The sequence below is a fragment of the Chamaea fasciata genome, unplaced genomic scaffold, assembly GCF_029207755.1.
Source record: "Chamaea fasciata isolate MVZ Bird 193981 ecotype frontalis unplaced genomic scaffold, bChaFas1.0.hap1 SCAF_16, whole genome shotgun sequence".
Lineage (NCBI taxonomy): Eukaryota > Metazoa > Chordata > Aves > Passeriformes > Sylviidae > Chamaea > Chamaea fasciata.
The window spans coordinates 3125593-3140556 of record NW_027094101.1 but is presented as its reverse complement, the minus strand read 5'-3'; the positions used below and the strand labels follow the sequence as shown (position 1 = coordinate 3140556).

At 43.8% G+C, this 14964-nt stretch overlaps 1 protein-coding gene across 1 annotated transcript; it reads left to right on the top strand.

The window, feature by feature from the left end:
* The first annotated feature begins 13 nt into the window (after positions 1 to 13).
* Positions 14 to 3981, top strand: COQ7 (coenzyme Q7, hydroxylase). Its single transcript, XM_066197987.1, has 6 exons — positions 14 to 476; positions 629 to 819; positions 1237 to 1351; positions 1464 to 1603; positions 3125 to 3193; positions 3849 to 3981. Exons 1-6 carry the CDS (start codon positions 395 to 397, stop codon positions 3924 to 3926), a joined length of 675 nt encoding a protein of 224 aa, XP_066054084.1. The 5' UTR covers positions 14 to 394; the 3' UTR covers positions 3927 to 3981.
* Positions 3982 to 14964: the final 10983 nt, after the last annotated feature.

The following is a 14964-nucleotide window of genomic DNA, read 5'->3' as shown; positions in this document are numbered from 1 at the left end:
CCTGTGGGCTACTAACCCAGTCCTTTATTTAAAGATTGTAATTAAGGATTTTCTGTACAAAACTGCGTTTTTTGTTTGAAATCTGCATCAGCCCGCTCTTAGTTCATGAGAGACGCCATCCTTTCTGCGTAACGGTTCGGCACGTTTTCTGTGCTCGCCGTAAAGGAATGAGCATGCAATAAACGCTCTATGTTTTACGATCCCGCCGTGGCTGTGAGGGGCCGGCCTGGCCCCGCCCCCGCCCGCCCTCAGCGCTCCCGCTCCGCCCACCAGGGGCCGCCCCGCGTTCCCATGGCAACCGGGACGCGGGCTTTGATTGACAGCTGCGCTATCCACGCGGCGGCGGCGCGGGGCCAATCGGGATGGTGAGAGGGCGGCGTGCGATGATGACGCGATGCTCGGCGCGATGGCGGCGGCCGCGGTCCCGGCCGTGAGGTGCTCGCTGTTGCAGCGCCGGCCCCTTCGCTGCGGGCCGGGTACGGGCTCGGCTCCGCTCCCTGCCCGCCCCTCAGGCCCCCGTGCCGCCGCTCGGGGCCGCCTCAGGCCGCTCGGCTCCGCGGGTGGGAGCGTCCACCCTCACGGGGACCGGGCGGCGGCGGAGCTCGCGTCACCTTTGTCTCTCCGGCAGGTGTGCGGCCTGTGCCCGGCCCAGGGGCTGCCCTCAGGCTGTGCAGCACGCGGGTGGAGCAGGAGGGCATCAACAAGCCCGTCATAGACCGCATCATCCGCGTGGACCATGCCGGGGAGTACGGGGCCAACCGCATCTATGCGGGGCAGATGGCCGTGCTGGGCCGGTCGAGCGTGGGGCCCGTGATCCAGGTGAGCGCGCCTCGGAGCCGTCCCCGTGCTTCTGTTTGATTTGGCTTTCACTAACGGCGGCCGGGTGACGGTGGAAGATCGTAGCCCTCATGGCAAGATTATTGTCCGGTTTTTTCTGTGCGCTTCCAAACGTGCGGGTTTATAAAGAGTGGTGGGAGTACTTGGTAAGGGAATTACTAATATTATTGCCCTATTTTGCAAATGTTTCTATGTTATCTTCTTATAACTATCCTCGTCTGTCCTTTTTCTAGCGATCTGCACCTGCCTTTCTGCACCATTTCTTCTCTGTGATGTTACAGTGTTACAGTATTGCCTCAGCTATCACAGCATGTGTGGCCTGAGCTGTTTTGGGTTTTATTACTGGAAATATTTATTTGTGGTGGTTTTATGCTTCTCTGTGAAATGGCTCTTTTGCAGCAAATGTGGAATCAAGAAAAAGTTCACCTGAAAAAGTTCAATGAGCTCATGATTGCATATAGAGTTCGACCTACTGTTTTATTGCCTTTCTGGAACATAGCAGGTTTTGTTCTAGGTGAGTCTGTATAATTACTATTATTGTTGTTCTGTGAAACCTTCCGTTGTGTTAAATTATTTGTTTTGCTTCAGATTTCACTGTATTTATGTGTCTGGTTCCCCAATCCCAGGGGCTGGAAGTGCTTTACTTGGAAAGAAGGGAGCAATGGCTTGCACAGTGGCTGTGGAGGAGAGTATATCAGAGCACTACAACAACCAGATCCGAACTCTAATTGAAAAGGATCCAGAAAAGTACAAAGAGCTATTGCAGGTATTTAACCATGACTTAAAAGCAGTTTAACAAATTGATTGAATTGTCCAATGTGATTTAGTCTTTTAAAGATAACATGCTTTTAGAATTTACAGTGGATCTTTTTGTTCTGCCACTTAGAATGCTGAAGTCAACAGAAGCTATTAAAGTAAAAGGATGCTTTATCCTTCAGCAGCACTAAATTGATTAAGCACCAAAATTAAAACATATGTTGGATTATCTTCAGCATTCTTTCAGTAAAGCAGTGTTTCCTTTTCAACTGGGAGAATTATGCTTTGATTAATTTTAATTGAAAGGAAGGGTCTAGAGGGGAAACAAAAGGAGGCAATATTGATTGCACTGTAGCTGTGTTGCCCTTCTCTGAAGGCATTCGAGTACCTCCACATGCTCCTTAACCTGTAGAGCCCAGAGCTACGCAAAGTGCTCAGGATGAGCTCCAGGTGACCCCCTGTTCTGCCCATACTGTGTTTGACACACCCCAGGGTGGGGTTTGCCCTCCTGGCACTGCTGCCAGCCAGCACCCTGTTCATGTTCTAGTCCTGGGTGCTCTCAGAGGGTGTGAGGAGCTGATGTTTGTCAGTTCTATGAGAAAATAATTTCCAGGCATTTTGGATATCAAATCAGGACACATTCCTGTAAGGTGGGTGTGGGAGATTGAGCTGATTCCACAGACAGCACCTGGAATTGGTTCATTTCCAGCCTTGCTGGCTACCAGTGTGTTCAATTGTGCATAGTGTAACGTGTAGCAAAACCTGATTATTCCAATGTATCCTATTGTTACAGAAATTGTATGTGAACTAACCAGGGTTGTGCTGAGGCCCACCAGGGAAATACCACCCCTGAAGATAATGATATAATGAAATAGATAGAGATGGCACAAAATAAAGAGAAAATTCCAGGCAGTGAGTGTATTCACAGTGCCACTGTGGGGAGAACTAGCGAGGACACAGCAGTGCAAACCTGTTGGGCAAGGACAGTGCCCAGGTGTCTGTAAGTGCTGAGCTCTTCATTAAGCAATCCCGGTCATCTGCAGGCATCTCAGGAGAAAATCCTCTAAACCTTTGTGTCCCAGCTGAAAAATTAGAAGACAATTGTTCTATAGAGTATTCTAGAATGGACAAAAACCTGGTTAGCTTATAGGGGAGCACCCTTACTGATTAGCAAGGCAGGGACCTTAATTCCTTTATTCAAATTGTCAGAATAATGGGGGGATGTGAAACTAGTCAGTGTTAAAAGTTACTATGGCTATAGGTTTTTTTGAAACAGTGAAAAGGATAGTGATATATTAATTAAACAGCAGTTTGAACTTGAAGGCTTCTTTAGAGACCACTAGAAGAACTTCAGGTTAGGGGAATGCTGTAAATAATTCCGTTCTTGCCGAATTGGAGGTTCAGATCTTTGAGAAGTTTTTGAGAAATCCTGGCTTGCTATGGTGCACACAATGGACAACAGCATCTAGTTTTCTGTACTGGCTGCCTTGATTTCTCTGCAAAGCAGGCTCAGTGACTGCTCTTTTTAAAGGTAATAAAGCAATTCCGGGATGAAGAGCAGGAGCACCACGACATTGGGCTTGAGCACGATGCAGAAGCTGTGAGTAAAATGTTAACTAATTGATGCTGTGAGGATGTAGATGTGTTGCTCTTACCTTCCTTGCTTAGAGATTGGGATGTAGTTCTTTGAGAAGCAGAAAATAAGTCTTGATACTCTTTTGCAAAGATACATATAAGAATATCCTGCATGTTATAACTTCCATTTTTCTAGACCAGAACTGAATCTGTTCAAATTCCTGTCAAGTGTTCAAGTGTTTTGATTTTTTTCCTAAGAGGTGTTCTCTGCAAATTTATAGATTTTCTTTTAATTTCAGTTTAAATTAAATATTTTTGAAACTAAGGCTAATAAGTGCTATCCATACATTGCTGAGAACTGGAAGCATCATCTTATTAGGAAGTGTGAAATACTGAACTAAATTCTGTGCTCCCTTGGATACTGTATGGGGAATGTGTGACTTCTCTCCTGTTTTTTCTCTTGACTTATACTTGTAGAGAAATTGAGATATTCTGAAAAGCTGATAAATTTTAATTTAGTTTTCTCTAGGATAGATTAGACTGCAAATAAACGTGGGGTTTTCTTGGTGTGCATGTGTTTTTACTTTGATTTTTTTTAATAGTGCCTACTGTTCTTTATCACAGTCTGGTTCAAGCAAAACACTTCAGTAGATGTATTTAATCTTTTATTCTTTTTACAGACACCAGCTTATTCTGTTTTGAAGACAGCCATACAACTTGGATGTAAAGCTGCAATATTTTTATCAGAAAGAATTTAGTTATATTTTCTATAATAGTTGTGGCAATAAACTGTGACACAAAAGTGTATGGAAATTGTGGAAGACTCAGCTATTTTATTCAGCCTTTTAAATTTTTCTGCACTAAGCACCTGATTTAGCCATCCTTTGTCACCCTGAGTCCCCATTTAAAAAGTATCCATATTAAAGTCAGTTGAGCTAAAGGTGAATAGAGGTGGCAGAATTGAGTGAACTGAACCTCCCTATTCAGAAACTGTTCACAAGGTGGCAGCAAAATATGTATATACATGGTTTATATATACAATATTTGTGTGTGGATGCACACAGATAAAAATGATAAATACGTTCTCTGTTGCCTTCAAATTAATGTGTACTTGAAATAAGCTGGAGCAGCTCATTTTAAAATAGTTAATACTGACAAAGAAGAATATTTTTTCTGTTCTCAGGGTGAGTCAAGTAATAGTATTTATTTTCAGTCCATCTTGAATAAAAATTGGTATTATAAGACCAGTTTTACTTATAAATGTCTTTGTGTTTTGGGGTGGGCTTTTTTTCAGGCACAGTTCCAAATTCTTTTAAGTAGAATTTTACTTACTGTGTTTTTTTGTTGTGGTGGTGGTGGGGATTTTTTTTTTTGTTTTTTGGTATTTTCTTGGGTTTGTTTGGTTTGTGGTTTTGTTTTTTTGCCTGAGCGTGTAAGGAATTTATCCCTGCCATAAATCAGGTGGAGAGAACAATTTGGAGAACTGTGGAATTGCATTCAATATTCTGTTAGAGCTTTCAAGCGTATCTTATTTTGCTTCAGACAGCATGTAATCCAGGTGCATCTAAGCTTGTCTTTTTGAGTAGCTCTGTTAGTGTTTGTAGGTACTGATTGGTATGTAATTTGACATTAAAGGCTTCTTAAAGAGGATTATTTACCCTTTTTTTTGGTGAAGGAGCTTAGGCAGAAGGTTAAATCTTAATACAGAGAAATTCCTATTCTCTGATTTGTTATGACTGTCACTTTGTATGTTCTTTAAAATTAATGTCTCTCAAACTGTTGCAAGTGTCACCTTGTTAGACTCAAACTACTGATGTTATTTGCTTTGTTCAATCAAAGTAGCATTTGGTTCTCTGTCTGACTGGTTTGCACACCCACTGGAATAACTTGACTCAAGGAACTCAGAGCTAAATCACAGATTCTCAGGGACTGCATAATCAGAAGATAACTCTAAGGGAGTCTCATTTTACTTGCCTCAGCCCCCACCAGTTGTGAGCAGTGTGTGTGAAAACTCAAGTTTACTAAAGGTCCGTCCTATTACACTAATGCAATATCTTCCCCAATTTGACCTGTTCTCTGAACAAAACTTACATCTAGCAGATTTCTTGCCTTTTTCTCTAAAGTACTCAATATGCATGTGGAAAAATTCCCAGGTAATACGGAGGAGAGAGGAATCAGCACAAAAGAATGGTTAAACAAAGTGGTTGGAGGGGTAACAAGTGCTGCTGGAAGCCTGTGCAGTGCAGCTGTGTAAGTCACGGGCTTTAATACCTGAGTAAAAGAAGGAAAAAAGACTGCTTGATGAATAGTCCACTGTAAAGTCTTTCATACCGGGGGCAGCATGGGATGGCATCTTTTATAAGTCCATTATTGCAGGGGAGGGAGGACAGGGCATGGTGTATTTTGACTCAAAGCTGCACACTGCGTGCCCATACATACGATGGTCTTGTGAGATAAACTGGAAACTGAGCCAGACAGTTCCTGCTCTTTGAGCCATTACATCAGGATTGAAAGCTGGACGAGGCATCTGTGGGGGTTTCCTAGAGAGCTGGTACTCAGCTGAAGCCTTGTGTTCTCCAAGGCTGTGGTTGCAGAGATTCTCTAAAGAAGTCTGTGGTGGTGTTCAGCAGTGGCAGGATTAGCTTGTGACAGTGACACAGAGACATGCTCATGTGATTGTCCAAGATGTGGGTGGCCCCTGAGTCCATCACACACTGCTCACTTGGGGCAACAGCTTTTAAGAGACACATCTCATGTTAAATGTATTTCGTTTGGCCAAGGGCTGAGAACATCAAATACCAAGAAATTGCCATGTGACGCCTGTGTTTGGTCATATCTGCTGTAATCAAAAGTGCTCATAGAGAGTTCTTTGTCCTCACCAGCTGAACACATCCTGCACATTTGAGAAGGGTGTCAGACAGTAACACTGCCTCCAGCTGCAAGCATGAAATGTGAACTGAAAGATCAAATCTGCTTTATGCTCCTGAGCAGGGTTTGTTCATTCTTTAATGGAGCAGCAGATTTCTACCCATCCATTAAAGTGTGGGTGGGCTGTTCTGCCACTTCCAAAGCTTGTGCATTTTCCTGCTCACTGGAACTTTACTCTTTTTTTGTTGTTGTTTTACATAGAAAATGGAGTTGCTTTTCATTTTTCTCATGGAAAAGGGACTTCTTTGTTTATTTGTTTAAAAACCTGTTTCAGATTTTGAAAGCCTAAAGAAAGTGGTAGAATGTTAAAAAGAACAAGAGGTGCTTAGTGCTATACAATTCTATTGTACAGCTGCTGCAAGGCTGTAGTTACTTTTTTATGTTGAGGTAGAACTAAGCTGAGTAATATCAGCCATCCCAGCAGGGGTTAATGGCAGGCAGAGGCCAAAGTATACAGCTTATACAAGTCTGTTATCATAGTGATCCTCAATGAACTCTGGTCGTGTTGACAGAGGAAGAGGAGCTTGGATCAGAGAAAGGCTGTGAAATGCTGCATTTGCAGAACAGGGAGTGGAGAGGATGACAGCATCTTCACTGTGCCTTTGAGTTTTGTGACTTCCTTGTAAATGATAAAATACACACATAATTTGGGTTTTATGATACACAGTGGGATGAAGTCCTTCCCCTCAAAGGTCTTTTTGTAGCTCTTGTGATAAGCCAGGATCTGATCCCAATTTTCTCCTGCAGAAGCAGTTGTATTTCTCCGTGAGGAGGAGCAGCAGGTACCCACCCGTGTGTGTGCAGGGCTGTAGGGCTGTTACCTGCTCTTTGAACAGCATCTTGCCTCTTGCTGGTTTCTTCTGCAGTCAGTGCTGGGGGTGACCTGGCCCCTATTCTCCAAAGCTGCCAAGTCAGAGATAAAGGTGAGATGGTGCTTGGAGGGGAGTGACACCGTCAGATGGTGCAGTCCCTGTGCTGAGCACTGGGGCTGTTTCTGGAGCAGGATCTCTGCACCGTCTGTGGCACTGCAGAGGGCACGTGTGATGCCTTAGACGTGCAGCTCCGGCTGTGCCAGGACACGTTTCAGCAGCAGCCAGGCAGAAATCAAATCCCCGTGGCTAGGATTAACGAGGTGATGCTGACACAAGCTGAATGGACTTTTGTCAAGGGCATGTAGTGATAGGACAAGGGTTTATGGCTTTATGATGAGAGAGGGCAGGTTTAGATTAGATAGAAAAAGAAATTCTTCACTGTGAGGGTGGTGAGACCCTGGCACAGGTTTTCAAGAAGCTGTGGCTGCCCCATCCCTGGCAGTGTCCAAGGCCAGGTTGGACAGGCTAGCAGAAGGTGCCCCTGCCCAGGCAGAGGGCTGTGGAATGAGGTGAGCTTTAAGGTCCCATCCAACCCAACCCACTCTGATTCTGTGATTTATGATGCAAATTATGTAAAATGAGCCTCACGGGATTGTTTGGCAGAGAGCTAAATCATTGCCTGGGTTTGGCTTCATTTTTGCCAGGAATAAATCTGTGTGGCTCACTTGAGCACACAGAGCTAGGCTTGTGATCAGCTGAGGATGTGCCATACAGTCCCTGTGCTGGGGATGGCATGGATTGTACATCTCTATTTGTTCTTAGTATTACAGGAGTTATTTAATCTATATGTATCTGCCTTGTAACTTGACTTTAGGGAAGACATAATTTCAAATGGCAGTCATTTTCTTGTCTCTAGCTTCGAAGTTGTGGCATGTCACTTGCATTGAATTCTGCACATATTTTTTTGCTTGGGAGGCTTAATGGGCTAAGGCAGAAATATTGGCCAGTTTAAAGAAGGAATGTGTGTTACAAGGGAGGAGATTGTTTAAAGGTACCATTTTTTTATTTGTTACTTCCCTTTCTATTGTATCTGACATGAAAATTCTGAATGGATTTAGGAGAATGATAGCAGCTTTGCAGTTGTACTTCCAGAGTGGCAGAACTTAAGCTTGTGTTGAGAACACTTGCTGATATTCTTTTTCAGATTTTTTGGGGCTAATCTAATGTTGAGTAAATGAATTAACAGTTCAGGTTCAGTGGGAAATGTATTTCTGATAGCTTGACTGTGTTAGAATGAAAATTCCAGTTGTTGTTGTTGTTAGGTGCTTTCAATAAATGCAGCCTCCTGCTCACTTCAGGTGTTTTTGAGAAAAATTACCTTCTGCTACAGTTTTGCAGAGCAGGGGGTGGTACTTCTGTGTCCAGAACTGCAGCTTATGGCAGCAGCAGTGTTTCATTGTATTAGGATGCAGATTAATACACTTATGCTGATATTTTAAAAAATGGGGGTTTTTTTGGTTCTGAAGGTCTTTGTCTCACAAACTCTGGCTGTGGCACTGGCTTTACTTGTGCTTGTTCTTAGCTGGAAGTAAATGATGTTCTGATGGAAGCCCAGGAGTCCTGCAGTGTTACTTGGAAAGGAGCTCTGGAGGTCATCTTGTCCAACCTCCTGCTGGAAGCAGGACTGTGGCCAGCACTAAAGCAGGTCAGCCATGATTTTTTTCCAGACAGGTGATGAAAACCTCCAAGGAGAGAAACTTCACAGCCTCTCTGGGAAGCCTGGTCTGGTCCTGCATGAACCAGTGGCAGGTTTTTTTCTGATATCTATCCTGTACCTTCCAAGACTGTCACTGCTGCTGCTTGTTATGTAAGTTAGCATCATGGAGAAGAGTTTGCCTCCATATCTTGGTAAATACCCTTTGAGTAGTTTTAGACAACTATTAGATCATTCAGATTAGCTGTCCTTGCAGTGCCTGGTTCCTGACCTGGCACAGAGCTAAGGAAAGGATGCCTCTAATGACCACCTTGACAGTCTCATTGTCTGCTTAAGACTTCAGGCTTCAGATGTCTTCTCTCCTTGCAGGTATTTTCCACCCAACTGTTTGAATGTCAGGGGTTTGTTTTTCAGTGTTACTTGTGCCTAGGACAGATGGATTTATTGATTTTGTGGTACAGGTGGACATGTGTAGCCCAAGATATTAACGAAAGCAACTCATACATACAGTGGGTGGCTTTCGTATTTAAAATACCTTTTCTGGACTGTAATAAATAGATTATTTCTGGCACTAAAAGTGCTTTGCTGTTTTGTCTGTGGCCACCGGCCAGCTACCTGCCTGGGCTGTCCAGGTCAGAGCAAAGGCAGCAGTGGGTGAGGGGGATTTGAATTTTCTTGCAGTTCATTTTGAAGACAAGCTCTGCCAGCAATCTTTTAGCAAGCTGTCAAGAATTTATCTCAAGCATGTGGCTTGAGGGCACCTGTATAGTCAGAGGCTGCTAACTGTATGTAAATGGATGAAACATTTAGTAGAGTGAAAAGCCTTTGCTTATAGGTGCAGACAGATGTGCAGTGTCAAGGCAGATGACTCAGTCCTGTTGATCTTTGTTGCTATCTCTGCATTAAAGTGAGCTTCCTTTTTAAGCAGTAGACTATGTCTAATTTAGGGCTGTGTCTCATCTTGCTGATGGTAGATTGTTTCCCCCCTCCTGTGGGGCACAGCCATGCTCCTACCAGGTCTGTGGCAGGAATACACTGGAAGTACAGTTTGAGAGGAGCTAAATCTCCCTTGTGGCTGCATTATTGTCCTAACCATACAGCACTCCTGGTATGTGAAAATGTGATGACCTTGCTGCTTCTAAGTTGGGATTTATCCAGCAAAAGAACAGCAGCAGGATTTAAAATCACTGGTGAGATTATTCTGCAAGTGTAGTTTAATGGCTTGATTCCAGCCCTGACCTGGAAAGGTAACTGCTAGTGACAGATGAGGAGCTGTCTTCCACACCTCATCTTGTCGGCTCTCATTGTTCTGACTTGGGCAGGAAAAATGCTGTTTACTTGAATACTTCAAAGGTGGTTGAAAGAAGACTTTAGACATGGTTGAAATGTGATTTTTTAAAAATTAATAACTGTCCTCTTTTCAATTCCTCCCACCCAAATATCACAGCAGTACTCGCTAATGAGAAATAATTATGTCTCAGTTTTAAGTGACACAAGTGCTATTGTTTACACAAAATGTGAGAATCTTGTAAGACATGGGGCATATGCTTAGGGAGATAATGCATGAGAATCAGTTCTGCCTTCTCAGGGAGCCAAGCCTTGCAGAGGAAGATGACAGATACATGTGTTTATATACAGACTCTAGAGCTGGCTGTGTTTGCTTATCATTTGTCATAAATGCAGAGACAGCACAGAGCACTAGTTCAGCATAAGCTGGAACATATGGTCCTCTCCAGCAGATGTGACATGAATTCCAACGCTCACTGGACGTTTCAGGCTGATGACCAGCAAGAGGATTTATCCTGGTAAGCTGGTATGAGTATTCTTGAAGCTTTCTTGTGGATTGCTGCTCCATTTGGGGTTTTCCATGGAAAGGGCAGAAAAAGTATGGTCTGGTTTTCAGCTTGTATTTCTGGCAGTTCGCAGCTGCTGAAGCAGCTACCTGGACTCGTCTGAAACTGGTGCCTTGGGAAGGCTGACCTGGAACAGACGCTGGACAGAGCTAGAGAATATCGTTATTAAAAGTCCTTTAAGGATACACCTTGGCCAGTACAAGAGCCTGGCCAGGGCTACACACAAGATGGACTTAAAATGGTCACAAGATGGACAACCTGTCATGAGGTCCCACACTTTAATAAGTTTTGGTCTGTTTGCTTATTGGGGATTAATTGTCCAATTACAGCTTCAGATTATGAAGTCCCATCCTTCTTGTTTTCTCTCTTCAGTCCACCCTTGTTTATGCTTTTGGGCCTGAAAACTTTTAACAGTTGTCCTTGGTCTCCATCTGGGAAAGGATTTGTTTTGTCTACCTACTCTATGAAGAGAGCTGACTAACACTTAATCTGAGGGCCAGAACTACACCCCTTGCCAGCACAGAATCTCAAAAACATGAAAGCTAAAACTTAAGGCATCAATACGTTGCTTGGATATGATGTTGCAAACTCCTGGGATAAAAATACTTACATGAAGCTACTGCTTTGGAATGACCTGATAATTCATTCTTTCTTTCCATCATTCTCCACAGGCTTTCAAACAGAAATAACTCAACAGACCCAGTGGTGAAAGCCGTGTGTGTTGCTTTCCACGACTTCCCAACTGACAAGAAAATTCGTGGTTATATTTTTTCCCTCTTCTTATCTCCCTACACTTTCCAAAATACGTGTGATACTGCTACAGCCTTTGTCTTTAGATGATGTGGCATCTTGTACTGACCTGTAGTGAGTTAGGAATAATCAGCAGAACTCTTAATACATTTGTCTTTGATTCACTAAAAAAAAAACAACCCTAAAAACCTAAGCTCAAACAGCCTTATTATCACAGCCAAGAGAAGCTAATAGAACAAATTATGCACATGACCTGCATGGGTTATGAAAACTGCATAAAACCAAGAGAAAAAGTTTGCAGAGGATATTTCCTAGGGAATATTCATCCACGTTGTAAAACCAATGATAAATTTTCCTGCATCTGACAATTATTATGCCATACTCTGCTCTTGCTCAATGTTCCCCCTGTTCATCTTAGGCAACACTTACTCATTCCTGAGTTCTCTCACAGACCAAGATATTAATCTGCTTCTAATACAAACACTCAGTGATCTGAAATTGCTGCAGCACACCAGCATGGACTTGATTCAGTATCTGTTTTTGTTTGCTTGCTTTTGTTTGTTGTTAAGGAGAAAGAATCCAGAGTGGATCAAAGTCCATTTGGTCTCTGGAGCTGCACCCATGCCCCTACTTAGCACCCCTGTGTTTAGACTTGCATGCTCTGAGGTTTCAGAAGTCATAGCCACTACCCATCTGTATTTGCCTTAAATCAATCAACTTCTTAAATGAATTTTAGGTGTTTCATTTCTCTTTGCATTCTTGGACATAACTTGGGTCTGATTTTTCTGTGGGCTTTGCTTTCCTTGGCTTCTAAAATAATTTTATAAGGTGTTGCTTATTTGAATCATGTGGTCATTGGCAAGTCCAACTGTGCCCCTTACCCAGCAATGCGTCAGGGAGCTACACACACAATCAAAGTCTGCTCCAAAGGTAACAAATTACAAGTGGAAGCATTATCATGACAATTGACTGTCATTATTGATGGGTTGGTGGAAGTAGCTGTGCAAGTACATATCAGTGTGTGTTTCTGTATCATACAGCTCTGCTGACTCACAGAGTGGGCGATGTGCCTTTCTCTCAGAGCAGAGCACCCTCTGCTCACAGAGGTAAGTGCTGCTATGGCCTGAGCCATGTTTGGGGTGGGCTCAGCTGCACCTGGAGAGCTGACAAGGGGACAGGTGGTGGCTGGAACACACTGTAGTTGGAGCTGTTTACATTTAGGAGGGCTGGCAAGACCCTTTTTCTGGCCCCATCTTCATGTCTGCTGGGTGCTCTCCACTGGCTCTTGTAGCATGCAGGGAGCACACGGGTGTATTTATGGCTGTCCTGGACTCAAAGCCTTCCAGCCCTTCTTGGTGAGCTGGTGACAAAGGGTGAGCTTGCACTGCTGAGCAGGAGCTGGGTTTCCCTGGAGCTGCAGAGGTGGTTTCGTGCTGTCCCAATGACCTGCAAGCATGGCTGGAGGACAGGGAAGGACAACCTGTCTGCCACTGGGCTTCCTCGTAGTGGGCCACTGTATGCTCAGGTGTATTTTGAGCTGGATTCCTTGCCATTTTCTGATGGATGAGGACGGGCACTAAAACTAAGCTATGCATGTTTCCACTCCCTGTCTTTGATCAGTGGAGAGGTTGTAAATGGACTTGTTGCCTGGCTGTCTTGGGACATACCTATTTTTTGTAATATTAATCTACTTGGGGAGCTAAATCAAGGGAAATAAATTCCATGAAGCACTCAATCATCATGAATATTTCATTATTCTCTAATATATTTAGAAGTGACATTTAAAATGCATTTATTTGGCTTATAATTCATAAACCTGTCAAAAAATTGATCTAGAAAGAGGGTTTATTATTTATTCCAGAGCCAAAGACTAAAGTGCTGAAATTGTGTGAACTGAAATATTTTAGCAAGTTCAGATGCAACCCTTAGTATTTCATACTTCTTAAATGACTAAAAATCTTCCCACAGAGATGAGCTGTTCAAGCTCCCCTCGGAGCTCGGAGCAGATCCCAGAAAAGCTGTGACCACAGCAGAGCACAAGGTATGGAAATTTCAAGTGTATAACTTCCAGTATCAAAGTGCTCTCGGAGAGAGCTTGAGATTCGTGCAGCCAGAGGCAGCTCTCCCCAAGCCTCTGTCATCTGTCATGCTGTGGCAGCAGGCAGAGCAGAGAGATGGAGGGAAAAACACATTAATATGAGGACAGTGTTGTGTCATTTAAAGAGATGCAATCTGAGTAGAAGCTTGGTTTTGGGTAGGCTCAGTTCTTTGTTTTTTTCAATCCACGCTCTTCATTCTTTGCCCACCACAGATATCCCTTTTCTATGCTACCCTGGGGATCAGAAAATTATTGCAGGGGTGGCTTGGCACATCTGTGCTCTGCAGCACCACATACACAGTCCCTGAAGAGAGATGCTGCAATGGGCTCAAGTCTTTTACTGCTCCGTGCTTTCTTTGACGTTTATGTCCTCCTTCAGTTGCAAGCATATTCTTTTCCATTCAGCTATAAAGATCCCACGGGCACTGGTGATCCTCCGGGGAGGGAAGGGGCTGGTTCTGGGCACTGCAAGATGAACCCAACGCTGATGAGATGTTTGTAAAGCCCCTGTGAGGGATCCACTCCCTTGCACTGGTAGGACCTCAGCCAGGTCCTGGATGTGTCTGTTCACACAAATGCTGAGATGGGGAAAGTGAACCTTTTGCATTCAGCATTCTCCTCCCTTGTTTGCAGGTACCACCTTAGGGGGTAGGGATAGCAAAGGGAACAGAAGAAAGAATGTGTTCTGGAAGTAAAGAAATAACGTTCAAACATGAACCAGCTTGTTGTAAAGGCAGTTTGTGCTTGACCTCAGTCTCCCTTAGGGGAGCCTGGGCCATTCCTGTTGTTTCAGTGGGTTTGCTTTACATTTGTATCTATGTGGGAATCTTGTATTTTACAATTCCAAGGAGTAAATATGATGCCTTCTGTATCATCAATTTAAAAAAAGAGATTTAAATTCAATTAGGTAGAACATGAAAGATGCTCCCACCTCTGTTCAAGTGGTTGACCCTGTAATAATGAAACCTATGACACCAGACATTAAAATAGCTGTCATTAAGTGAGCTCATCTGAATGGCCTTAAAGGTAGGAGTATGCTGCCCTTGGTGCCTTGAAAATGAAGTAATTGTGTTGCTTTGCATCGATCAGTGGAAAGTTTAATCTTAGTTAAAGGGGCACAGCCTGAGAAATCACTGTGGAGAGATACTGGGAAGAGATCAAATTTAGCCCTGCTGGTGAGCTTTCAGGCTCCATCACTGTAATGCTCATCCTCACACAGGGCAGCCAAGCAGGTAAAGAATTTACTTTGAACCAGGAAGATAAAATGACTGAAGCTGATTTTTAGCCATGATTTCAACAACTCCCTGTGCAGACATCTCCTAGGCACTGTGCTGCAAGGTTTGAATTTAAACTGGTGCTGAGCAGTGCTTGCAGCATTTTTCCACCCAAATCAGGTGGGCCAGAGCAGTGCACAGGACATTGCCCTGTGTGGGCTGGTGTCACTGGAGTGATGTTTCCTTATGGAGATAATCCAGCTGGGGATTGCTGCCAGGCTCCAGGTGTGGGTTTGGGTGTGGTGTGAAACCTCCCTGAGCCCAAGGACCTCTGCTCCTAATCCCTCTGGGAATGCAGTGAGAAACAGTGCTGGCTTGGGTCCTTTGATAGTTTGGGGTTGCTTTGCCTTCTCTGCAGGTCATTTTC

Excerpts from the sequence above, each read along its gene's own strand:
- COQ7 (XM_066197987.1), top strand. The coding sequence starts at position 395 with ATGCTCGGCGCGATGGCGGCGGCCGCGGTCCCGGCCGTGAGGTGCTCG. Across the intron at positions 1,604-3,124 it reads AGTACAAAGAGCTATTGCAG|GTAATAAAGCAATTCCGGGA; the intron begins GTATTTAACCAT and ends CTCTTTTTAAAG. Across the intron at positions 3,194-3,848 it reads TTGAGCACGATGCAGAAGCT|ACACCAGCTTATTCTGTTTT; the intron begins GTGAGTAAAATG and ends TTCTTTTTACAG.